This window comes from Sebastes fasciatus, chromosome 9, assembly GCF_043250625.1.
Source record: "Sebastes fasciatus isolate fSebFas1 chromosome 9, fSebFas1.pri, whole genome shotgun sequence".
Lineage (NCBI taxonomy): Eukaryota > Metazoa > Chordata > Actinopteri > Perciformes > Sebastidae > Sebastes > Sebastes fasciatus.
In genome coordinates, this window is record NC_133803.1 from 1,290,922 (window position 1) to 1,317,636 (window position 26,715).

At 40.1% G+C, this 26,715-nt stretch overlaps 1 protein-coding gene and 1 long non-coding RNA gene across 3 annotated transcripts; both read right to left on the reverse strand.

Moving 5' to 3' along the window:
- Window positions 1-2,415: 2,415 nt before the first annotated feature.
- On the reverse strand, window positions 2,416-4,426 carry LOC141773432 (uncharacterized). The gene is made up of 2 exons (XR_012595109.1): window positions 2,948-4,426; window positions 2,416-2,622 (listed from the first exon to the last, which is right to left on the reverse strand). It is a non-coding gene; the product is annotated as an uncharacterized LOC141773432 (long non-coding RNA).
- A 354-nt stretch (window positions 4,427-4,780) lies between these two features.
- Window positions 4,781-25,006, reverse strand: galm (galactose mutarotase). 2 transcript variants are annotated; one of them, XM_074645254.1, is made up of 10 exons: window positions 24,904-25,006; window positions 24,767-24,815; window positions 17,912-18,099; window positions 13,861-14,015; window positions 12,036-12,149; window positions 11,410-11,502; window positions 8,990-9,071; window positions 6,713-6,863; window positions 6,461-6,635; window positions 4,781-5,149 (listed from the first exon to the last, which is right to left on the reverse strand). In XM_074645254.1, the coding sequence occupies exons 3-10, from the start codon at window positions 18,096-18,098 to the stop codon at window positions 5,072-5,074; spliced, it is 1,035 nt and encodes a 344-aa protein (XP_074501355.1). In that variant the 5' UTR covers window position 18,099; window positions 24,767-24,815; window positions 24,904-25,006; the 3' UTR covers window positions 4,781-5,071. The 2 variants fall into 2 exon arrangements, with proteins under 2 accessions (XP_074501355.1, XP_074501354.1); XM_074645253.1 differs by lacking the exons at window positions 24,767-24,815; window positions 24,904-25,006 and having other exon boundaries at window positions 17,912-18,120.
- Window positions 25,007-26,715: the final 1,709 nt, after the last annotated feature.

Consider the following 26,715-nt stretch of genomic DNA (forward strand, 5'->3'; position numbering starts at 1 on the left):
TGTTATGAGATCAGATAATGGCACAAACCTGGTGGGAGCAGAGAAAGAAATGAGTGAAGCAATTAAAGGTTGGAATCAATCAAAAATCTCAGACATGCTCATCCAGAAAGGCATTACCTGGATATTCAACCCACCAGCAGGTTCACATTTTGGTGGCGTTTGGGAGAGGCAGATACGATCTGTAAGGAAAATTCTTAACCAGACTCTGAAACAGCAGCCCCTCGACGATGAATGCCTCCAGACATTGTTATGTGAAGTTGAGGCAATTATCAATAGCAGGCCAATAACAAGAGTCTCAAATGATCCAGATGATCTAGAAGCGCTGACACCAAACCACATACTTCTTCTTAAAAGACAACCAGTGCTACCACCTGGAGTATTTCAAAAGGAAGATCTGTATGTCAAGAGGAGGTGGAAACAGGTGCAGTACCTGTCTGACATCTTTTGGAAGCGTTGGACAAAGGAGTACTTGCCGCTTTTGCAAGAAAGACAGAAGTGGTTAGTACCCAGGAGAAATCTGAAACCAGGAGATGTCGTCCTCATAGTTGATGACAGTGCACCAAGAAGCTCCTGGTTGATGGCAAAAGTTGAAAGGACAATATCTGATTCAAACGGACTTGTCGGACGTGTTTTTGTGAAAACTAAAACTAGTCTTTTGGAAAGGCCAACAGATAAGTTATGTCTGTTGCTTGAAATGGATGACCAAGTGTAGATGTTCATATTTCATGTATGATATACTTGTGCTTAAAGCATGAGATTTATGCTACATACTACATTTGAGTAAATTTTGTATTCAAACTAAATGTGTATTTGAAATGTACTGTTTAGGAGATGAATATAAGTTCATGTTTAAATAAGTCAGTCATATAAATCCTGAGTTTTAAGTTACATGACGCTTGTGTTATGTGTTAATGTGTAATTGTTATGCCTCAGCAGTAACAATTAGGGGCCGGAATGTAAGCGCCATTTATTAGTGCCAAGTTTATGTTTATTGTTTTGATAATATTATTTGCTGAAGTTCAGTCAGAAATATATTTCAGTTAAATGTAAGAGAATATTATGACTATATATGGTGATTCCTTCCTGTATGTTTACCACTGTGAATTTGTGTTTAGTCCTGTGAGGCTTCCGTACACACGTGACTTAGGGACAGGAAGTGAACTTTTATTGTGAAATGACTTTTATTGTGAAACGGTTCAGTTGTAAATAAATGAGTTACCGGCGGAGCAACACGGTTGTTTTACCGTTGCCGTTGGCGTTGCCGTTGGCGTTGCTACCGGGCCGACTCAACGCGTAAAACATTGTGATGTCGTTCTTGAAGTGTGGTTAACGAAAGAAAGTAAGTTAAGACGAAGATAGAAGTATGAAGACTAAAGATAGCCACTACAACCAGAATATCTCTGTTTCCCACTTTAGGATTAGTCAACTCAGAGTTTTTGGTTCCAGAACAGCTGATCAGTCAGTTCAATCAACTCGGAAGATAATAGATTCCATAATAATAAATAGATTTATTCAGCTTTAATGTGACATAGTCAAAATGATCAGAGACATGGAGACATGACTGTGAGCTCCCAGTGGGATGCAGTAATAATGTGTTTGGTGATTTAAAGGTTCAATAGAGTAGATGTTAAACCGTAGACATCTATTCAGCATCCAGTGACTTATTTCAGCTACTTCAACAGATGTCATCAATTTAAAGACAGTCAGGGAAATGCTGTTAAAAGTCGCTCAGACAATACGCAGCCGCACCACCATCCTGCTCACTGTTAACACATATTAATATGAACAGATCATCTACAATATTAGAGGAGTTGTGTTCCAGATAGAGATCATTATTCATTGATCCTACGTGTCTGAGCTTCATGCTCATCGTTACTGTTTAAACGGAGATATTCCAGGTTCCAGTGGAGCTGCTCTAACAGACTGACGGCTGTCTGTGTTCACAGTCACAGTGTTAGAAAGGAGGACATGCAGAGGTTGGATTCTGAGCTGAGGGCCACGATATGATGCTGTGTGATATCTGAATGTTCAAAGAAATGACTGACAGCACATAAAAGAGTCACTTTAGACAGTCCAGAGGAACAAACTAATATCTGAAACCCAGTAAACCTTCCATAGGGACTGAATGGATGAATGAATGAATGGATGAATGAGGGAATAAAGCAGCATGTCTGCTGACTCTGTGAGAGGGAGGAGACAGAGACAAACTCAGGGCAATTGACCCAGTTTAATTGATCTCTCTTTCTGAATTGATAATCCAGTTTCCCTAATCTCAGGGTTAACTAACTCGGAGTTCCCCCCCCTTTCTCTTCCTAACGTTTTCCCTCCCACTCACCAGCATCAGCTCTCTGTTCCTGCTGCAGTCTCTCTCTCTCTCTCTCTCTTGTTTTTAAGGCAGCGTAGTTCTTGGATAGATTTACTCCTACGGTTTTGGGACTGATTGGTGTAGATGATAACATTATAACATTATTCCACAGCAGAAGCTTTGATTTTGACCTTTCTTATTCATATCTAACTCTTGTGAGTCTCTTACGAAGCTCCAAAAGGTCATGTGGGATTTAGTTCTTCTGAAATATTAGAATTCCTTCTTTTTAATTAATAAATGCAAAAAAAAAGAAGACCCTGTTTTGGCTTTATCATTATGGTAAATGGTAAATGGACTTGGACTTATATAGCGCTTTTCTAGTCTTCCGACCACTCAAAGCGCTTTACACTACATGTCAGTATTCACCCATTCACACACACATTCATACACTGATGGCAGAGGCTACTAAGGTGCCAACTTTGCCCATCAGGATTTAATCTAAATACTCATTCACACACCGATGGCTATGCCTCCGGGAGCAATTTGGGGTTAAGTGTCTTGCTCAAGGACACATCGACATGTGACCCGGAGCAGCCGGGGATCGAACCACCGACCTTCCGATTGGTGGACAACCTGCTCTACCCTCTGAGCCACAGCCGCCCTATTATGGGGTATTGAGTGTAGATTGATGAGGGAAGACATGAATTTAAAGGTCTAGATTGAAGCACAGGTGGTTATACCTGCTGGGCATTTCTGCCTGTCACACCTCCGACGGTGCCATTGGGCCGGCTGCAGGGTCGTCAGCCGGGAGCCACCCTTCACTGATGTTTCGCTCCATTAATCCCGGAACATCTCAAGGTGGTGGAGCAGCGACAGGGACGTCTCCCTGCCGCCCCCTGCAGCCAGCCTTAGGACCCTCCTTTTCCCCACGCCTTGTCCTTTCTACGAAGCCAGAGCCAGAAGCTCCCTTGCTCAGCCTCCTCCGCAAGTTCTTTGAGCGCCGTTCTAAGCTTGGAGCCTGTGATCCCCAAGGACCTCAGGAGCCGCTGGGTGGATGTTCCAGCATAGCCTCTGCACCCGACTTCTACTGGACGAGTGACCGCCCTCCATCCTGCTTGAGTGCACTCAGCTGCCAGCTCTGAGTACTTTTCCTTCTTTCTCTCGAAGGCAGCCTCTATCCCCTCTTCCCATGGGACAGTCAGCTCCGCCATGATAACCGTCCTTGTAGAGGTGGACCAGAGCACAATATCTGGCCGAAGGGATGTTAGTGTTATTTCATGCGGGAACTTTAACTGCCGGTCAAGGTCAGCTCTCATATTCCACTCGCCTCCAAGACACAGGAGAGACCGCCCCCTTGCACTGCTGCTCTGGCCTTTGCCCCCTTGCTGAACAAACTGGATCAGCCGCTGAGATGTTGCTGGGCTGGCCTTGTTTACCTCCAGCCTGCGTGTCTCCAGGATTTCGGCTAGCTTACGCAGCACCCGGTCGTGGCGCCATCTGTACCGGCCCTGCGTTAGCGCTGCCTTGCATCCAGAGAGGATGTGCCGCAAAGTGGGGTCTTTGGAGTTGCAGAGTTGGCAGGTCTCCTCTGTGCCATACCAGAGGCCTCCCTTATTATATAGATGAATAATTTTAGATAAATAATACTTCCACAGAGCATTTAGAAAGGTGATGAATAACTGTATCGCTGCTCCTAAAAACAATTAGGATTGTGAATTACTCATTTTTAAAATGTTGGCGGGTCCAAAATGAACGTTTTGTTTAACTGACATTTGGTTACCTCTTCTAACATCTAGTGGCTGAATGTTATCAACAGCACCTTTAAAGGATTCTAGCGTATAGTACATATACGCAAACTAAACCTGTTTCAGGGTTCACATGAGTACCTGACGGCTGCTTTAACATTGTGAACCATCCTTTGATGTGATTTATAGTTAGACACTGTAAATCACATCACATAGTAACACACTAGAACTAATGTTAATATCTTAAACTAAAGTAAGTTGCGGTAGAATTCATTTCATGGATTAAGAAATGAATGAAAGACTGATCACATAGCAGTCCTCCTTAAAGACAGTTTATGTAGGAAATAAAGCAGCTAAAGTGAATACGTGTCAGTGTTCCTCCGCTGCCTGATGAACATCACTGTTCTGTTGTATCCTTCAGCTCCAGGACAGTGTGAGGCTCACAGCCTCCGTCACGTTTTATGAAATCTCAGCTGCTAAAAGCCTCTTTGAGTGATGGATTAGAGGTTGCCATAGCAACACAACATGTCTCTTGGCAGAGTAGTAGGATGCCCTCTCACCCAAACCCGCCTCCTCACCTGATGTTGTAGGAATAGTGCAGCCTGTGTGACGCTGTTGAACACTCAGGTGAAGACATATTACATAATGAATCGTGTGTTACAGCCTCAGTCGAACATAAAGAGGACAGATGGACCACAACCAACCAATCACTGGACAGGGACCGATCTGATGCAGCTTTAGTGAGCAGCTCTTTATTCATTTAATGGAATAATGGAACAGGATCATGAATCCCATTCTAACGAACAGAGTTGGTTCAGGTTGACTATGAACACCTAACATGAACGAGGGTGGTAGAATTCTTCATGTTCAAAACATCTGCATGAAATCACAGAGTTCCACAGACGGGAAGAGAGGTTACAGTGAAGTAGTAGTACATGATTATACTGTGAAAAATACTATATACAATCAGTTAATGGACAACCTTCTCTACTCGTCTTCGTCTCTGTCCTCAAGTCGGTCATCAGACAGTGGTGAAGGTGAAGCGAGTGACATGTCGGTAGTCCTCACCGGGACGCAGGAGACAGTCAGGAAATGAATCCTGAAAAACAAACATAATAATTCCGATCAGCCAGAACATTAAGACCTCTGTGATTTTTCACGTTAAACTCGGTCATATTAGAGTTGAGTTGGACCAAAGCACACTTGGTGATTGTTGGAAAGAGTAACGCCGACGGTTTAGGTGAGTTCTATTTAGTTTCTGTCCAGTTTGAATGAAGTGTTTTACGCTGCACCGCTACGTACAGCTGATCTCAACATTAACAACAATACACGTGGATGATGACGCAAGCTGAACGGAGAGGGGGGGGGGCAATCGTACACAGGCAGCTCGGTGGAGGTCTGCGCCCTCCGGGAGCCATTCTAGTTATTATTTTTGCTCCGGTCACTGTCGCCATGTTGAGAGACGTTGAGCGGCAACAATTCCGTATTTAGCACCGTTAAATCAACTGTTTTCATACAGTTTATCCATAAATCACTCACCTTCCTGAGAGCTTTACAATCTGTACCATAAACTGTAGGCCACCCTCCTCTCTCCAAATACATTTCATCTTCCTTTCAATAAAAACATTCACAATATAGTTGAACATGTCTTCAATAGGATTTTTGACCTGTAAAATAAAAGGTTAGTGTTTGTAAATGGTGTCGGACTCTAATAGACTGGATACAGTATATATACAGTAGTATACAGTATATATACTGTATACTGTATATACAGTATATATACTGTATATATATATATACTACAGTACATACACTGTATATATACTACAGTATATACACTATATATACAGTGTATATACTGTATATATACTAAATATATATATATACTGTATATATATATATAGTAGTAGGCAGTATATATTCAGTAGTATATATACAGTAGTATATACAGTATATATACAGTAGAATATATAGAGTATATATGAGATGGTGACGGTGTGGTAAATTAATTATTCTACAGGTTACATTAGATATGTGGAGATTCATTGTTGACATTGGGAGCACATACTGTATCCATAAAATATTCTAAATTCAAGGTTCATTTACTTAGCTTTCTACCATTTCCTACAGCTTTCTTCAGCACATGTAAGTAAACCTTGAGTTTAGAATATCTGACCACAGACGACAGGTTTCACATTTATTGGTGATCTGATCCGTGGTGTCAAAACTGTCTCACAAGTATTTATGTAACACATGAGTTTTACTACAGTACCTCTTCCTAACAGGCCCTCTATAAAGGGAACTAACAGATTCATTCATAGTAACACATTATTTACTGAAGATTTCAATGTATAATTACATTATGACTTCAGTCATATTTTTCCTCCTTCCACCATCATCATCATCATACCTGGTTGACCGCATCAGGCCAGTTCTGTGTCTCCAGACAGAAGGAGCTGTGCTTCCCGTACCCAACGCCGCCCTTTCCCGGCGTAGAGCCGTCCAGGAAGTTGGCGGTGTAGAACTGGACTCCTGGTTGGCTGGTAGAAACCTCCAGGACCCGCCCACTGGCTGGGTGACACACTCTGAGATGAAGAGACAAGTTTTACTGCTGGTCTTTATTAAAGACAGAGAGGGTCAGTGTGTGTCCTCTGCAGCAGACCTGGCAGCAGGTCTCTCTGTCCAGGTTTCTCCAGGTGAGGACAGACAGAAGTTATGGTCAAACCCTGGACCTGGAACCTCCTTCAGCCGAGGACCAATCAGAACAGGCTGTCTGAGGTCAAACAGGGTGCCGTCCACTCGTCTGATCTCTCCTACGGACAGATTAGGTTATTGATTGGTGATTGATTGGTGATTGATTGGTGAATGATTGGTGAATGATTGGTGAATGATTGGTGATTGAGTATCAGTGAACAAAGGCTAGATGATGAGACATCATCCTGGGAGAAAAGTCAGCGACCTGTAGCATCCTCATGAGACTACATTAGTTTAACATTAGCGGCTGTGTTGCATTGGATTGACAGACTAAAAGCACAAAGGCAGAGAACGTGTCCCAACGTGTCCAGACTACTTTTAACTCAGCATGGCACCGAATTGATTGCATATTTTTTTTTAAGTCCTGTTCTTATCGGGCCCTGAGGTTCTGTGATATAAATAAACAGTGATCAGCTCCTCTGTCTCTGGGGGAAACCAAAGATAATTACAGAGTAATGAGAATGTTTGACTGACAGAGCATGAAGGAACACTCTGTGTTCATGCTTCCACACCTCTGTATTAACAGTGGCACAAACACCATCATTAAACCACCACATGGTAGACTAACAGTTATCTCCAACAACAGGACTTGAGACACAAAGACAGAGGCAGAGCCAGGAGGACTGCAGCTCAAAGAACACAAAGACAGAGGCCAAGCCAGGAGGACTGCAGCTCAAAGAACACAAAGACAGAGGCCAAGCCAGGAGGACTGCAGCTCAAAGAACACAAAGACAGGGGCAGAACCAGGAGAACTGCAGCTCAGAGAACACAAAGACAGATGCAGAGCCAGGAGAACTGCATTTCAGAGAACACAAAGACAGAGGCAGAGCCAGGAGGACTGCTGCTCAGAGAACACAAAGACAGAGGCAGAACCAGGAGAACTGCAGCTCAGAGAACACAAAGACAGAGGCAGAGCCAGGAGGACTGCAGCTCAGAGAACACAAAGACAGAGGCAGAGCCAGGAGGACTGCAGCTCAGAGAACACAAAGACAGAGGCACAGCCAGGAGGACTGCAGCTCAGAGAACACAAAGACAGAGGCAGGGCCAAGAGGAGTGCAGCTCAGAGAACACAAAGACAGAGGCAGAGACAGGAGGACTGCAGCTCAGAGAACACAAAGACAGAGGCAAAGCCAGGAGGACTGCAGCTCAGAGAACACAAAGACAGAGGCAGGGCCAGGACTGCAGCTCAGAGAACACAAAGACAGATTCAGGGCCAGAAGGACTGCAGCTCAGAGAACACAAAGAGAGCATTCTTCTGGGGAGTTGAAAAAGTAACATAATGTTGTCCACGTGACTGTTTCAGGTGGCTGTAGCTGGTCACCAGCTGGATGTTCCTGCTGTAAAGCTGCTGACCAGCTACTCTACCAGCAGAATTGGCTTTATGACCGGACCGCAGCCCTGTTAACAGGTTACACTGGTCGGCCCAGTGTTGGAGGTTCCCCGTTGGTTAACAGTCCTCAGACCACATGTAGACTAGTTATATTTGAAATATTCAATTCTACTCTGGTTCTGAATTAAAGACAACCAGGCTGATACAGACAATATTTAGCTAATATGCACACTTCAATATTTGTTTATTTATCACAACTCATATCATCATTGTAATATAAAACAATATTATTTCATATAGCAGATTTTCCTCATATGGTGCAGGTCTAGTTTATATCTCTACCTTATAATTTTACCACTTTGTCATCAGAAACCCAGTCAATCTGTTCAGATTAAACCAGCTGTTCAAACATATTCATATTGTGTCCAGATGTAGAGAAACTATTACTGACCAAATTCATCATGTCAAAATATGGATTCAGCTCTATTTTCATAGTAAAACATTAACTTGTAATTGTTATATCATGTACATATACAGTAGTAGTTGATGCATTTAAAGGCAAAAGAAAAACAGGTGTTGTATATAATGTAGAACATGTATATAATGTAGAACATGTATACTGTATATACAGTATGTATGTATATAATGTAGAACATGTATACTGTATATACGTTATATATATATATATATATATAGATAGAACATGCATAGAACATGTAGGACCATACTGTTCTTTCTAACTGTCAGACATCATTAAAAGTGCATCAGACTGCTGTTAAGTTCACATAAACGTTCACATACGTCACACCTGATGAAATGAATCACTTTATCATGGCGAACAGGTGAATGTTTTACCTGTAGGAATCGATGTGTCATCCACAGGCAGGTAGGACGGAGCACTGATGGACACCTGATGGTCGTATATATCCGCTGCACCCTACAGAGTCAGAGTCAGAGTCAGAGTCAGAGTCAGACAGACAGACACAGACAGACAGACAGACAGAGACAGACAGACAGACAGACAGACAGAGAGACACACACACACACACACACACACACACACACACACACACACACACACACGGAAGACATCTTTCAGTTCATCTGCCAATCTATCCATCCCCCATCCACCCATCAATCCATCCATCCATCCATCCATCCATCCATCCATCCATCCATCCATCCATCCATCCATCCATCCATCCATCCTCCCATCCATCCATGATCTCCCAAGGCAAAGTGTTCCCTGGGAGGGGCCACACCAAGAGCGATTCATAGACCTTAGTGGAACAGACCCAACAGACTGATGTCGCCCGGACAAGGGAAACTGGGGCCCCCTCCTGGAGCCACACCTGGGAGGGGAAATCGCTGGCGAGCATCTGGTGGCCGGGCACAGCCCGAAAAAACAACATGGGGCCGCCACCCCCGCAAGGATTGGCATTGGGGTCGGGTACAATGCGAGTCGGGCAGCGGGCAAAGGCAGGGACCTAGGCGTGCTGAACCCCCACCAACGCAGACTGGCTCTTGGCATATGGAACGTCACCTCTCTGGTAGGAAAGGAATCGGAGCTGGTGCGGGGGGTGGAGCGGTACCAACTAGATATAGTTGGGCTCACCTCCAAGCATAGCTCTGGTTCTGGAACCACACTCCTGGAGAGGGGCTGGACTCCCGCCCTTTCCGGTGAGAGGCACCGGGCGGGTTTGGGGATACTCACGGCTGAGCGGCGCTATGTTGGAGTTCTCCCCGGAGAACGAGAGGGTCGCCTCTATGTGACTGAGAGTCGCTGGGAGGAAGTCTCTGACTGTTGTTTGTGCATATGCACCAAACAGAAGGTCAGAGTACCCGACCTTCTTGGAGTCTCTGGCTGGCGTTCTGGAAAGGGCGCCGGCTGGGGACTCTATAGTTCTGCTGAGGGACTTCAACAGCAGTTGAAGGTCGTCCGTGCCTGTTGTGGCGGCAACCTAAGAACCCAACGGTGGACACCAGATGTGAAGGAGGCCGTCAGGCTGAAGAAGGAGGTCTTTCGAGCTTGGTTGGCCCGGGGGTCTCCGGAAACAGCAGACAGGTACCGGTTGGCAAGAAGGGCTGCAGCGGTCGCAGAAGCAAAAACCCGGGCGTGGGAGATGTTCGAGGAGACCATAGAGAAGGACTTTCGGTTGGCCTCAAGGTAGTTCTGGCAAACCGACTCAGCATGTGTTCAGCAGGGGAGGAGAGCTGCGGACCCGGACTGGGGATATCATCGAGCGGTGGAAAGAGCACTTTGAGGAACTCCTGAACCCGACCAACACGTCCTCCATAGAGGAATCAGAGTTTGAAGACTCGGGGGAAGGCTTGTCCATATCCTTGGCAGAGGTAGTCAAAAAGCTCCTCGGTGGCAAGGCCCCGGGGGTGGATGAGATTTACCCTGAGATGCTGAAGGCTCTGGACATTGTTGGGCTGTCTTGGCTGACACGCCTCTTCAGTGTCACGTGGAGACTCTGACCGATTGTCGAACCTCAGATCCAGGAGGAACAATGCAGATTCCGTCCTGGCTGTGGAACAGTGGACCAGCTGTTTACCCTTGCGGGGCTGTTGGAGGGGTCATGGGAGTTTGTCCATCCAGTCTACATGTGTTTTGTGGACTTGGAGAAGGCTTATGACCGTGTCCCCATGGGAGTCCTGTGGGGGGTACTGCAGGAATATGGGGTACCTGGGTCGTTGTTATGAGCCATCTGGTCCTTGTATAACCAAAGTGAGAGCTGTGTCCGTATACTCGGCACAGAATTTATTTCTGATTTATGACGAGAATAACTTGACACACCGTGTTGAGCTGCATCTGATGTACACTACTTTATGTGTCCCCTTAAAGAGCTCCAGTACCCCCCTAAAAAAGACAAAAATGTGTCTATGGTGAGTTCAGAACTGACCCATGACACCAGATCACAGGAGTTTGGCTTTAAAAGGTCCTCAGAGCAACTCTGAACCAGTTTCTGGTACTCTGCATCTCACTACAGGTTTGACACGCAACCTCATTCCTCTGAGGGACTAGCTTATATTTTTTGATCTTGTGTGTATGACATTTGTTCTCAGGTCTCTCTTTAACTACTGTAACTACTAACCTTATCTTTCCCCTTGTATTCCATCCTCTCTCTAAGTTTTTCCTCTTTTAGTATCGTCTTCCTATAGCTTAAATCTCCTTCATTCTACATTAAAGATGATCAGATACTGTACCCTTTATTCATATGTCTCTGTCACTGACATATTGGATGATCATAGAGCTGATCATGTGCCCTTACCCGTCCAGTCAGGTTGAAGTAGGAGTGGTTGGTGAGGTTGATGGGGGTGGTTTTGGTAGACCGGGCTTGGTATTCAGCAGTGAGTGTTTCCCCCTGAACACACAATTCAAATCTTACTGAACTGGCTTACTTACTCAAACCATTGATAAACATGCAAAATCAACTTATTTCGATTTTGGCAGTCCCTGTAGACAAAAGCGGTAGTTTTCCGGTAATGTTTCCAAGCACCAGAATCCCTTTAGAAAACATCTCATTTTACTATTTCATTTACTATTACTAGTTTATTTCATAACCAGTTAAAAGTTCCTCGTAATAACTTTAAGTATTAAGTCTGACAAAGTTTTCTAAATTCAGTGGAACAACTGACAAAAGTCAATATGGCATTTTTCAATAAGACAAATTTCTTGAGAAATTTCACGAAATACTGTAATTACTCAACATTTTTAAATTCAAAGTTGTTTAGTTTTACCAAAAGTTGTTTCCAGATGAAATAGAATCATTCATGAGCCAAAACTCTTCAGTCAGATCATCCCAGCCAAAAGCAAACCTCAGTTAATGAATAGAACCTTTTTTGGGATGCATAAGCTACAGAGCTGTGAAATTATGAACCAGGTGTGCCTGTTTACCTGTAGGGTGTAGGAGACCGAGACCTGAACCTCCCCAGGATAACCCTGGTCTCCATCTGGACTGGTATGACTCAGCTGTACTCCACCTTCTACTGCTGTAGCAAACCAGATAGCCTGCAGAGACAAACACATATACAGTATTATACAGTATATAGATTATAAAGTGGAGGTATTTATTGTTAGAAGAGATCAATAACAGGTAATGTCAAATAAAATACTACATTTTAGGGCTTCACAATTAATCAATTAATAATCTCAATCTCGATTTCGGCTTCCCACAGTTAGTAAACATGACTAACTGCAATACTGATGTTTAAAATGCTTATTCTGAGTACAATATTATTTACATTTTACTTCCGGGAGATACACTGTGAATAAAGACCAGTCTTATCTTGATGCAATGATTTGTACATTAACAGGAATGTAGCACAGCATGGAAGTGACATTAGTGCTGTTTATTCAAATATTGAAATGCTACTACACTTACAGGAAGCACCCAGCAGCGGATATAGAACTCATTTATTTTTGTATGAATATGAGGCTGTTGGTATCTTCAGTACTAAATTCACTGTTTCTGTTTCTCAGGACAGTATTTCCTCGCTGAGCTGCAGTGGAGGGACGAGAATGAAAAAAAAGTACATTTTGTCTCAAGGCAGTGTAACTTTGGAATATACTGCACCCGAAAAACTAGTAACTAGAAAGGTGCATTCGGTCGAGTGAAGAGGTCTCATTTATAAAACAGTTCGCAGGATCCACACTAAATGTTGGCGTAGGTACAAATGAGGAAATGTACGAAATATATTCTGATTTATAAAACCTTCCATATGCCTGCCAGTGTGCAATTTCCTTTTATAAATCTCAAATCAACTTGGAAATGTGCGCACCTGGATCAGCCTCATATTCCGCCCTCTACACGCTTAACCATAAACGGTCAATGCAAACCACCTCATGGGTATTTCTGCATAGTAATGAGCCTGCTGATCAGTGGCTCTTTACGGTGAATCACGGCAACTACCGAGAGGAAGACCAAGAAAAGGAGTTTTTGTGAGACAGATGGAGGAGCTTGTGGGCGAGGAGGTCCCCGAACACTTGTTCCCTCCTCATTCTTCCATTCTCGTAGTCCTCTAGCAGTGTCGGTACATCCACCACGCAGCATGTTACGAGTGTCACAGCAGTGTTTATATGTTTACAGATGAAAGAATGAAATGTGTGAGAGGCATCATTATATGTATAATAGTGCTTCTCACATTTCATATCTACACCTGGCTTCAATTCACCACCTCACCATCTGCATCTCTAGCAGGTCGTCTACGATGTATGTGTGCTCTTGTTTAACACAGCAAGAAAGAAGGAGTGTAAAACACCATTCAGGGTGCATCAACACCAAGCAGTCTTTCCTTTAGCTCTGGCTCTTTGGGCTGGTGGGAACACTAGTGGCAACATGTCGGAGCACAGGGAGAGCAAACATTACAGTGAACAACCCAACAATGGCTTGTGGATTATTGGTAACGAAGTTACCTGTCTGGATGGATGCTCATTTCACTTCCTGTATTTCTTTATGTTTTCTTATTGGTATGAAAATACTGAGGGGAGATTACAAGCACAGTACAGGTACATCATTCAGCCAAACCTAATGGAATAAGAGATTAAATTAAGATACTTTGAGTCTGTAGTATGTCATATTTTGACTCTCTTTACAATCCCTCATGTTCCTGCAAATGGGCGGTGAAATCTACGTATGTGAAACAAGCACAAAGAGGTTCTACAGAAATTACTATAAGCTTTCTACAAATTCATTCAAGTTGACATCTTCACTTAGTCTTAACTTATTGAAGCCCTGCAGCCCTCCATGCAGTGCATTAGGTCCATTATTGATATCTAGTCGGTACTCTTTTCCCTCCAGGACGAAGCGTCCCAGTGCGATCCTGTTGGCCACGCGGCCCACCACAGCTCCCAGGTAGCGCTGATCTGACACATAACCTGACAACACAACACAACACACATTATTCTTCTTCAGCCTCTCAAAAGTAATGCCTGGCTTACTTAAACCACGCTTACTCTCTCTGAGCTCTTTACAGAAACATCACTATTGCTCTATCAAATGCAAGTTGATATAGTTTTACTATGAATACAGTGGGCCTCATTCACCAATATCTTCCTAAATCTCTTCTTAAATTTGTCCTTGAGAAAGGTCCTAAGAAAAGTCTAGGTCAGATTAACGACGTGTTCTTAAACTGCAGAACAGTTGGTACCTGTGTTCTTATAATGATGAATCTGGTAAATTTAAGGCGTGTGCCAGTTGCTCCTAATTAACAGGTAAATGCGCTGCCATTCTCCATAAAAGGACATGAGACTGCAGGGCCGTGTGCACACACAGAAATTGAAAAAAAAGAATTAAGTCAAGAATGCTCAAACAAAAGTGGAAGAGGGTGGAGCACCGGAACAAAACTTATAATATTTGGTAATCGGCAAATCAATAATCAAGTAAAAATGATGATAAATGATGTTGAAATAGAAAGAGTGTGTGAAAATTAATTTCTGGGCATGACAATTGATCATAGACTATAGAACATCAATGTCTAAAAACCAATATTATACAAAACTAAAGATATCCTGAATACATATATACTGTATTGTTCTCTAATACATTACATATTAATACCTGAGTGGAGGTATGAGGAAACACATACCAAACCAACACTAATCACATTTTCATCCTACAGAAGAGAACTATAAGAAATAGATTATTACGAACCAACCAACGCCCAATTTACATTATTAACTTACATGCTTTCAAATGTTGTGATCTAGTTGATCTTAAAACTGCACAGATAACGTACAAAGCACAAAATCATCTACTTTCTAACTGTATTCAGGGTGTGTTTGAACTTAGAGAGCCAGTGTGACTTTAGGGGAATAGGCATGTTTAAAACCAGGAATTATAAATGTGTACTTCACTTTGTAAATTAAAGAAAATGTTCAAAAATAAAGTGGTAAACACATATAAAACTGAGGTATGATTCATATTTTGTATGAAATGTTTGGAACTTTGGTTTTGTAAACCTAGTGGTGAAAAAGTTGGGTGGGTATATTAAGCTTAAGGTTCAGATACACATTTTCAGTCAGACATTTTTTGGTTTCCCTTTAACCATGAGAGACCCGTTTTAGTCCTTCTCTAGGGGGGTCCAGGGGGTCTTAAGGGGGGTCCAGGAGGTCTTTAGGGGGGTACAGGGGGTCTTTAGGGGGTCCAGGGGGCCTTTAGGGGGTACAGGGGGTCTTTAGGGGGGTACAGGGGTCCTTTAGGGGGTCCAGGGGAAACATAGGGTATTTAGGGGGGTCCAGGGGGTCTTTAGGGGGGTCCAGGGGGTCTTTAGGGGGGTTCAAGGGGTCTTTAGGGGGGTACAGGGGGTCTTTAGGGAGGTCCAGGGGGTCTTTAGAGGGGAACAGGGGGTGTTTAGGGGGGTCCAGGAGGTCTTTAGGGGGGTACAGGGGGTGTTTAGGGGGGTACAGAGGGTCTTTAGGAGGGTACAGGGGATCTTTAGGGAGGTCCAGTGGGTGTTTAGGGGGGTACAGGGGGTCTTTAGGGAGGTCCAGGGGGTCTTTAGGGGTGTACAGAGGGTGTTTAGGGGGGTCCAGGGGGTGTTTAGGGGGGTACAGGGGGTCTTTATGGGGGTACAGGGGGTCTTTATGGGGGTACAGGGGGTCTTAAGGGGGGTACAGGGGGTCTTTATGGGGGTACAGGGGGTCTTAAGGGGGGTACAGGGGATCTTAAGGGGGGTACAGGGGGTGTTAAGGGAGATAGCAGGTCAACAGTAGATGTGACATTGAAGTGGTGTACATCATCTGAAAGCTGAGAACCTGAAGATTAATTTTCAAGTTCTTCTAGTCATAAATCAGAAATACACATGAATTAATTAATTCAAATTAATTGTGTGAGTGTATAAAGGTTTAGAACATTATGATAGAAGGATATGATGGTCATCCTCATGCTTTATTATGTCTCATGAGTTGTTGCAGCAATTTTTGGGTTGATACAATTTGTTACACAGATTTGGGTCCTAAATTTAACCATTTTTTACCACTGGAGAATTGATAAAAAATTATCTCTAGTCTGATCCATCCATCCTCTGAATGCTCTATGTCTCTAGTCTGATTCATCCATCCTCTGAATGCTCTAGGTCTCTAGTCTGATCCATCCATCGTCTGAATGCTCTAGGTCTCTAGTTTGATCCATCCATCCTCTGAATGCTCTAGGTCTCTAGTCTGATCCATCCATCCTCTGAATGCTCTAGGTCTCTAGTTTGATCCATCCATCCTCTGAATGCTCTAGGTCTCTAGTCTGAGCCATCCATCCTCTGAATGCTCTAGGTCTCTAGTTTGATCCATCCATCCTCTGAATGCTCTAGGTCTCTAGTCTGAGCCATCCATCCTCTGAATGCTCTAGATCTCTAGTCTGATCCATCCATCCTCTGAATGCTCTAGGTCTCTAGCTTGATCCATCCATCCTCTCAATGCTCTAGGTCTCTAGTCTGATCCATCCATCCTCTCAATGCTCTAGGTCTCTAGTCTGATCCATCCATCCTCTCAATGCTCTAGGTCTCTAGTTTGATCCATCCATCCTCTGAATGCTCTAGGTATCTAGTCTGATCCATCCATCCTCTGAATGCTCTAGGTCTCTAGTTTGATCCATCCATCCTCTGAATGCTCTAGGTCTCTAGTCTGATCCATCCATCCTCTGAATGCTCTAGGTCTCTAGTTTGTGGCTGTAAAGTTTCATGAGGCTGTGATTATCCTAGAGGTCACCACATGTCATTTTATACAGGGAGCTCAATGAAATGTCTCCTATGGGGACTAACATCATCACACATGAATACAGTTGGGCTCATTGGATCCACCAGTCTCAGCTTTACAGTGATACCCAATTTATGGAATTCCAGACCGTTTAGGGACCCCAGTATGCAGAAATATTCAGATACAACATTTTAGAATAGGAGACAATAACACATTTATACCGCATGAAAAATACTGCATGTGATAATCATAAAGTGGGCAGGTCTGTAAAGAGGAGACTCGTGGATACCCATAGAACCCATTTACATTCACATATCTGGAGGTCAGAGGTCAAGGGACCCCTTTGAAAACAGCCATGCCAGTTTTTCCTAGCTAAAATGTAGCCATTGGAGCGTTATTTAACCTTCTGAAACGACATTGCTGGTACCATGGATTGAGTCCGCTACAGCCTCTTAAAAACAGTATCAGTCAGCCAGGATCACATGGGCGATGCTACGGGTCTCAATGCCTTATTGTTATTTATTTTGATGTGCATTCTTTTTGGAAAACTGTCAATAAGGACCAAAATTAATTATTACTACTACTCCAAACGTTACAAAAATACTTCAATAGTTGTGAAGTGGAGGTACTTTAGCAGGAAGTGAACACCAGACGAGTGGTCATATTTAGTGTCCGTTGTGGAAAGAAAATAACACTAAAAAAGATGCATGGGATGCCATCACTCGTTCATTTATTTTAAAAGACCATAATGCTTTGCAAAATGTTGAAAATAATTATTAAAAAATATAAGAAATGATAAAAGAAATATTATTGTAATTTGAATCCTAAATTTTACAACTGTAGAATTGAAGAAAACGCAATAATGGATTATTTTGCACAAACATGTGAGCACTCAAATGTGTGCAAGTGTGTTCTTGAGTGTGCGTAGATTTAGCTCTCACCTAAGAAAAAATCCCAAATAAGAGAACACTGGTGAATGTCAGATTCTTCCCCTTAAAACAGAAGTGACTTCATTTGTTTGAAGGTTTAATGTGTGGGGTAGCCCAGTTTACAACGCTTTGGGAAAATCAATATTCCCTTCCTACCTTCCAGGTGATCGTAGCCCAGGACTACGTCTTCCATCTGGCCATCCTTCCCTCTGCTACACACAGACCTGATGATGGCACCCAGGGTGAGAACCTCCACACGGACCTGGGAGGACTGGAGGACCCACAGGTCCACACCGCCCAGGCCGACCACCTCTCCCCACTGCTGACGGCTCACCTGAGTCATCCTGGACCACAACATCCACAATAACAGGGCATCACCTTCACGTCATGCTTTCTCAAACACCATCCTTCAGCTACAGCTACATGAGAATTACCAACTGGGTTATTAGAACTCATATCAGTTTAGTTTATTGACTCTGTAGAGGATATAAACGTCTGTGAATGTACAGGATACGTGTGATTATCCATGCAGCCTGTTCCAGCTAGTTTCTAGTCTACAGCTGCTGTTATCTGGATCAGACGGTCCTGATCACAGTATGTCTGTGGTAATAACAAAGGTAGAAAGTACTGGGTTGCTTATAATCTAGGGCACAGAGCATGTAAGATAATACACAGTCATAATGCAAAAGAGATAATTTCTATAATTCACCTGTAAATAATTATACATTCAAAACACATAATATGGAAAACAATAGTACTATTGCCTATATCACCTAAATAACATACTGATAACTAACCCTGACACTTGTTTGGTCACAACTGTGATTATTCAGTTACAAGGAACATTAAAGTTTAATAAAGACATACCTTGTTATTACCACGGACATACAGTTATGTGTGTTTACAAGTCATGACCGTTTGATCCAGATAAAAGCAGCTGTAGACTAAAAACAGAGCTGGAACATACACTATATACACTATGCTAACTGTTAACTATATACACTATGCTAGCTGCTGTTAACTATATACACTATGCTAACTGATGTTAACTATATACACTATGCTAACTGTTAACTATATACACTATGCTAACTGTTAACTAGATACACTATGCTAACTGCTGTTAACTATATACACTATGCTAACTGATGTTAACTATATACATTATGCTAACTGATGTTAACTATATACACTATGCTAACTGTTAACTATATACACTATGCTAACTGTTAACTATATACACTATGCTAACTGTTAACTATATACACTATGCTAACTGCTGTTAACTATATACACTATGCTAACTGTTAACTATATACACTATGCTAACTGATGTTAACTATATACACTATGCTAACTGTTAACTATATACACTATGCTAGCTGATGTTAACTATATACACTATGCTAACTGATAACTATATACACTATGCTAACTGATAACTATATACACTATGCTAACTGATGTTAACTATATACACTATGCTAACTGTTAACTATATACACTATGCTAACTGTTAACTATATACACTATGCTAACTGTTAACTATATACACTATGCTAACTGCTGTTAACTATATACACTATGCTAACTGATGTTAACTATATACACTATGCTAACTGTTAACTATATACACTATGCTAACTGTTAACTATATACACTATGCTAACTGTTAACTATATACACTATGCTAACTGCTGTTAACTATATACACTATGCTAACTGTTAACTATATACACTACGCTAACTGCTGTTAACTATATACACTATGCTAACTGTTAACTATATACACTATGCTAGCTGATGTTAACTATATACACTATGCTAACTGTTAACTATATACACTATGCTAACTGCTGTTAACTATATACACTATGCTAACTGTTAACTATATACACTATGCTAACTGTTAACTATATACACTATGCTAACTGCTGTTAACTATATACACTATGCTAACTGTTAACTATATACACTATGCTAACTGATGTTAACTATATACACTATGCTAACTGTTAACTATATACACTATGCTAACTGTTAACTATATACACTATGCTAACTGATAACTATATACACTATGCTAACTGATAACTATATACACTATGCTAACTGATGTTAACTATATACACTATGCTAACTGATAACTATATACACTATGCTAACTGTTAACTATATACACTATGCTAACTGTTAACTATATACACTATGCTAACTGTTAACTATATACACTATGCTAACTGCTGTTAACTATATACACTATGCTAACTGATGTTAACTATATACACTATGCTAACTGTTAACTATATACACTATGCTAACTGCTGTTAACTATATACACTATGCTAACTGTTAACTATATACACTATGCTAACTGCTGTTAACTATATACACTATGCTAACTGTTAACTATATACACTATGCTAGCTGATGTTAACTATATACACTATGCTAACTGATAACTATATACACTATGCTAACTGATGTTAACTATATACACTATGCTAACTGTTAACTATATACACTATGCTAACTGCTGTTAACTATATACACTATGCTAACTGTTAACTATATACACTATGCTAACTGCTGTTAACTATATACACTATGCTAACTGATGTTAACTATATACACTATGCTAACTGTTAACTATATACACTATGCTAACTGTTAACTATATACACTATGCTAACTGATGTTAACTATATACACTATGCTAACTGTTAACTATATACACTATGCTGTTAACTATATACACTATGCTAACTGTTAACTATATACACTATGCTAACTGCTGTTAACTATATACACTATGCTAACTGTTAACTATATACACTATGCTAGCTGATGTTAACTATATACACTATGCTAACTGATAACTATATACACTATGCTAACTGCTGTTAACTATATACACTATGCTAACTGTTAACTATATACACTATGCTAACTGATGTTAACTATATACACTATGCTAACTGTTAACTATATACACTATGCTGTTAACTATATACACTATGCTAACTGTTAACTATATACACTATGCTAGCTGATGTTAACTATATACACTATGCTAACTGTTAACTATATACACTATGCTAACTGTTAACTATATACACTATGCTAACTGTTAACTATATACACTATGCTAACTGCTGTTAACTATATACACTATGCTAACTGTTAACTATATACACTATGCTAACTGCTGTTAACTATATACACTATGCTAACTGATGTTAACTATATACACTATGCTAACTGTTAACTATATACACTATGCTAACTGTTAACTATATACACTATGCTAACTGCTGTTAACTATATACACTATGCTAACTGTTAACTATATACACTATGCTAACTGCTGTTAACTATATACACTATGCTAACTGTTAACTATATACACTATGCTAGCTGATGTTAACTATATACACTATGCTAACTGATAACTATATACACTATGCTAACTGCTGTTAACTATATACACTATGCTAACTGTTAACTATATACACTATGCTAACTGATGTTAACTATATACACTATGCTAACTGTTAACTATATACACTATGCTGTTAACTATATACACTATGCTAACTGTTAACTATATACACTATGCTAACTGCTGTTAACTATATACACTATGCTAACTGATGTTAACTATATACACTATGCTAACTGTTAACTATATACACTATGCTAACTGTTAACTATATACACTATGCTAACTGCTGTTAACTATATACACTATGCTAACTGTTAACTATATACACTATGCTAACTGCTGTTAACTATATACACTATGCTAACTGTTAACTATATACACTATGCTAGCTGATGTTAACTATATACACTATGCTAACTGATAACTATATACACTATGCTAACTGATGTTAACTATATACACTATGCTAACTGTTAACTATATACACTATGCTAACTGTTAACTATATACACTATGCTAACTGTTAACTATATACACTATGCTAACTGCTGTTAACTATATACACTATGCTAACTGCTGTTAACTATATACACTATGCTAACTGTTAACTATATACACTATGCTAACTATATACACTATGCTAACTGCTGTTAACTATATACACTATGCTAACTGTTAACTATATACACTATGCTAGCTGATGTTAACTATATACACTATGCTAACTGATGTTAACTATATACACTATGCTAACTGATAACTATATACACTATGCTAACTGTTAACTATATACACTATGCTAACTGTTAACTATATACACTATGCTAACTGTTAACTATATACACTATGCTAACTGCTGTTAACTATATACACTATGCTAACTGATGTTAACTATATACACTATGCTAACTGTTAACTATATACACTATGCTAACTGCTGTTAACTATATACACTATGCTAACTGTTAACTATATACACTATGCTAACTGCTGTTAACTATATACACTATGCTAACTGTTAACTATATACACTATGCTAGCTGATGTTAACTATATACACTATGCTAACTGATAACTATATACACTATGCTAACTGATGTTAACTATATACACTATGCTAACTGTTAACTATATACACTATGCTAACTGTTAACTATATACACTATGCTAACTGCTGTTAACTATATACACTATGCTAACTGTTAACTATATACACTATGCTAACTGCTGTTAACTATATACACTATGCTAACTGATGTTAACTATATACACTATGCTAACTGTTAACTATATACACTATGCTAACTGTTAACTATATACACTATGCTAACTGCTGTTAACTATATACACTATGCTAACTGTTAACTATATACACTATGCTAACTGCTGTTAACTATATACACTATGCTAACTGTTAACTATATACACTATGCTAGCTGATGTTAACTATATACACTATGCTAACTGATAACTATATACACTATGCTAACTGATGTTAACTATATACACTATGCTAACTGTTAACTATATACACTATGCTAACTGTTAACTATATACACTATGCTAACTGCTGTTAACTATATACACTATGCTAACTGTTAACTATATACACTATGCTAACTGATGTTAACTATATACACTATGCTAACTGTTAACTATATACACTATGCTATTAACTATATACACTATGCTAACTGTTAACTATATACACTATGCTAACTGTTAACTATATACACTATGCTAGCTGATGTTAACTATATACACTATGCTAACTGTTAACTATATACACTATGCTAACTGTTAACTATATACACTATGCTAACTGCTGTTAACTATATACACTATGCTAACTGTTAACTATATACACTATGCTAACTATATACACTATGCTAACTGCTGTTAACTATATACACTATGCTAACTGTTAACTATATACACTATGCTAGCTGATGTTAACTATATACACTATGCTAACTGATAACTATATACACTATGCTAACTGATAACTATATACACTATGCTAACTGATGTTAACTATATACACTATGCTAACTGATAACTATATACACTATGCTAACTGTTAACTATATACACTATGCTAACTGTTAACTATATACACTATGCTAACTGTTAACTATATACACTATGCTAACTGCTGTTAACTATATACACTATGCTAACTGATGTTAACTATATACACTATGCTAACTGTTAACTATATACACTATGCTAACTGTTAACTATATACACTATGCTAACTGTTAACTATATACACTATGCTAGCTGATGTTAACTATATACACTATGCTAACTGATAACTATATACACTATGCTAACTGTTAACTATATACACTATGCTAACTGTTAACTATATACACTATGCTAACTGCTGTTAACTATATACACTATGCTAACTGTTAACTATATACACTATGCTAACTGTTAACTATATACACTATGCTAACTGTTAACTATATACACTATGCTAGCTGATGTTAACTATATACACTATGCTAACTGATAACTATATACACTATGCTAACTGTTAACTATATACACTATGCTAACTGTTAACTATATACACTATGCTAACTGCTGTTAACTATATACACTATGCTAACTGTTAACTATATACACTATGCTAACTGTTAACTATATACACTATGCTAACTGTTAACTATATACACTATGCTAGCTGATGTTAACTATATACACTATGCTAACTGATAACTATATACACTATGCTAACTGTTAACTATATACACTATGCTAACTGTTAACTATATACACTATGCTAACTGTTAACTATATACACTATGCTAACTGATAACTATATACACTATGCTAACTGTTAACTATATACACTATGCTAACTGCTGTTAACTATATACACTATGCTAACTGTTAACTATATACACTATGCTAGCTGATGTTAACTATATACACTATGCTAACTGTTAACTATATACACTATGCTAACTGTTAACTATATACACTATGCTAGCTGATGTTAACTATATACACTATGCTAACTGATAACTATATACACTATGCTAACTGTTAACTATATACACTATGCTAACTGATGTTAACTATATACACTATGCTAACTGTTAACTATATACACTATGCTAACTGCTGTTAACTATATACACTATGCTAACTGTTAACTATATACACTATGCTAACTGCTGTTAACTATATACACTATGCTAGCTGATGTTAACTATATACACTATGCTAACTGATAACTATATACACTATGCTAACTGTTAACTATATACACTATGCTAACTGATAACTATATACACTATGCTAACTGTTAACTATATACACTATGCTAACTGCTGTTAACTATATACACTATGCTAACTGTTAACTATATACACTATGCTAACTGTTAACTATATACACTATGCTTACTCTCACAGCACACGTTAGCATGTAAGCTGCCTGCTAACTGCTAACTAAACACTATGCTAATTCTCGACAACTAACACTTCTCTTCAATTAGCAAATGTGACAAACGGCAACCTGTAACACCTCCCTCACCCCCATGCTCTCACCTCAACACTGTAGTTTATCGAGTCATGAGGCTGGACCATGGATGTGGACCCTGGATGTGGACTGGATCATGGATGTGGATCATGGATGTGGACCCTGGATGTGGACTGGATCATGGATGTGGACCCTGGATGTGGATCCTGGATGTGGATGTGGACCATGGACTTAACATGTTTACATCCGGCTTCTTCTTTTTTTTCTCTCCGTTTCCTGGCGGATCATAACAACTTTAAGGTGCATACCTCCACCTACTGTACAAGAGTGTGTAACATCATGACTGTTACTCTGTGTCTCTTAAGAACATTAACAGTGCCTTCCTGCCTTCCTGGTGCCTTCAACCCCCTCACCCTCTGTTCCCAGTATCCATATCAAATCCCAATCCCGTCCCTCCTCTCTGATCTTTGTCTTTCAGCCTCATACATTTTACAATGAATTAGGATATGCTGCACATTTTCTGTATCACCACAATCCCCACACTTGTCACTGTTCCTTTTCCCCATTAAAGCCAAAGTGCTATTAAGACCCGTGTGATCCAGTCTGAGTCTTGTTATGATGATTTCTTCCCTTCTGTTCCTTTCTTTATATTTCTTTGTTATGACCGACTTTTGTATTCTGAAATATCCCCTTCTTTTCTGGTCCTCCTCCCATCTTTTCTACCATATCAAGATTCAAGATGTTTATTGTCACACCAGTTATACAAGTACAATCGTGTGAAATTATTTTTGCTGGGAAGCTCCATTAAGAAAACAGTAAGTTAAGTAGCAAAAAATAATATATTAAAAATAAAAACATAATAATGTTTTTACAAATAATATACAGTATAATAATAAAGGAAGTACTTGGTATATGGTAACAATAGAAGCAAAAAAAATAATATATATATATATATATATATACTGGGAAAAACTGGCAGAGCATTTTGGCAAATTTTTGCCAAGTTGGACATCATTGTGAAGGTAAATAAACAGGCTTTCCAACGATGTAAAATACAATGACCATTAGCATTGTAACAACAGAGAAATAATCCACCAAACCAAGTTTCCGAACTTTCTTTTCCCAGTATATATATATAAAATCTCCCTCTCACCCTTGTGAGGTGGTATCTGTGTCTTCCTCAAGCTCTGGTCCTCTACCAGAGGCCTGGGAGTTTGAGGGTTCTGCGCAGTATCTTAGGGTGCTTTCACATTAGGGATCTGGGCCCAGATCCGGGTACACTTGTCCTCAAAGTCCAGTTCGATTGATTAGTGTGAACGCTCCGTACCGTACTCTGGCACGGTTCGCGATCCGTACTGGAGTCCACTTGAAAAGGTGGTCTGGAGTAAATGGACATGCATTTAAATAGCGCTTTTCTAGTCTTCCGACCACTCAAAGCGAGTACGGATCATGTGGACTCAGGTACGGTTCGCATCATGTGTGAAAGCCAACTGTACCAAAACACGGAAGTGGACCGCTATTTAACGCAAGTAATGTTAGCAGTTAGCGAGTAGTTTTGAAAGGTCAAGCTTTTTTCAACGCCGCCGGTCTCCTCCGTAATCTGTATACATAAAACAGTTTCATATCTTTGTCTGTATCTGCGCACATCATGCGCCGATCTCATCCTCTGAGCTGCACCGCTGTGGATGATACAGCAGGAAGGCCGTCGAGAGGTTCCTTAAAATGTAGACAATTGGCGATGGGGTTGAGTGATGTTTGTTATTTTATTTAGCTGATTTAATGGTCTGTCTCTGAAGAACGAAAGTCGCTCAGCTGCTCAGCGGGCAGAGAGAGAGACGGGGTGGGGGGGGGGGAGAGACAACGTGTAGAGCGGCATATTTTCACATCAAACTCTGTGAAATAAGAGTTTATTTAAACCAAACCAGAGTTGGTGATTGTTGGAAAGACTAACGACAACAGTATAGGTGAGTTTTATTTAGTTTCTGTCCAGTTTGAATGAAATGTTTTATGATACTAC

Bases quoted from the DNA above. Each gene is read 5' to 3' on its own strand.
- galm (XM_074645253.1), bottom strand. From the start codon at position 18,113: ATGTTGTGGTCCAGGATGACTCAGGTGAGCCGTCAGCAGTGGGGAGAG. The intron at 6,636-6,712 runs GTCTGCTGCAGA...TCTTCATCTCAG, and splicing joins ACAGAGAGACCTGCTGCCAG to AGTGTGTCACCCAGCCAGTG. The intron at 5,150-6,460 runs GTATGATGATGA...TTTGTTTTTCAG, and splicing joins GGCCTGATGCGGTCAACCAG to GATTCATTTCCTGACTGTCT.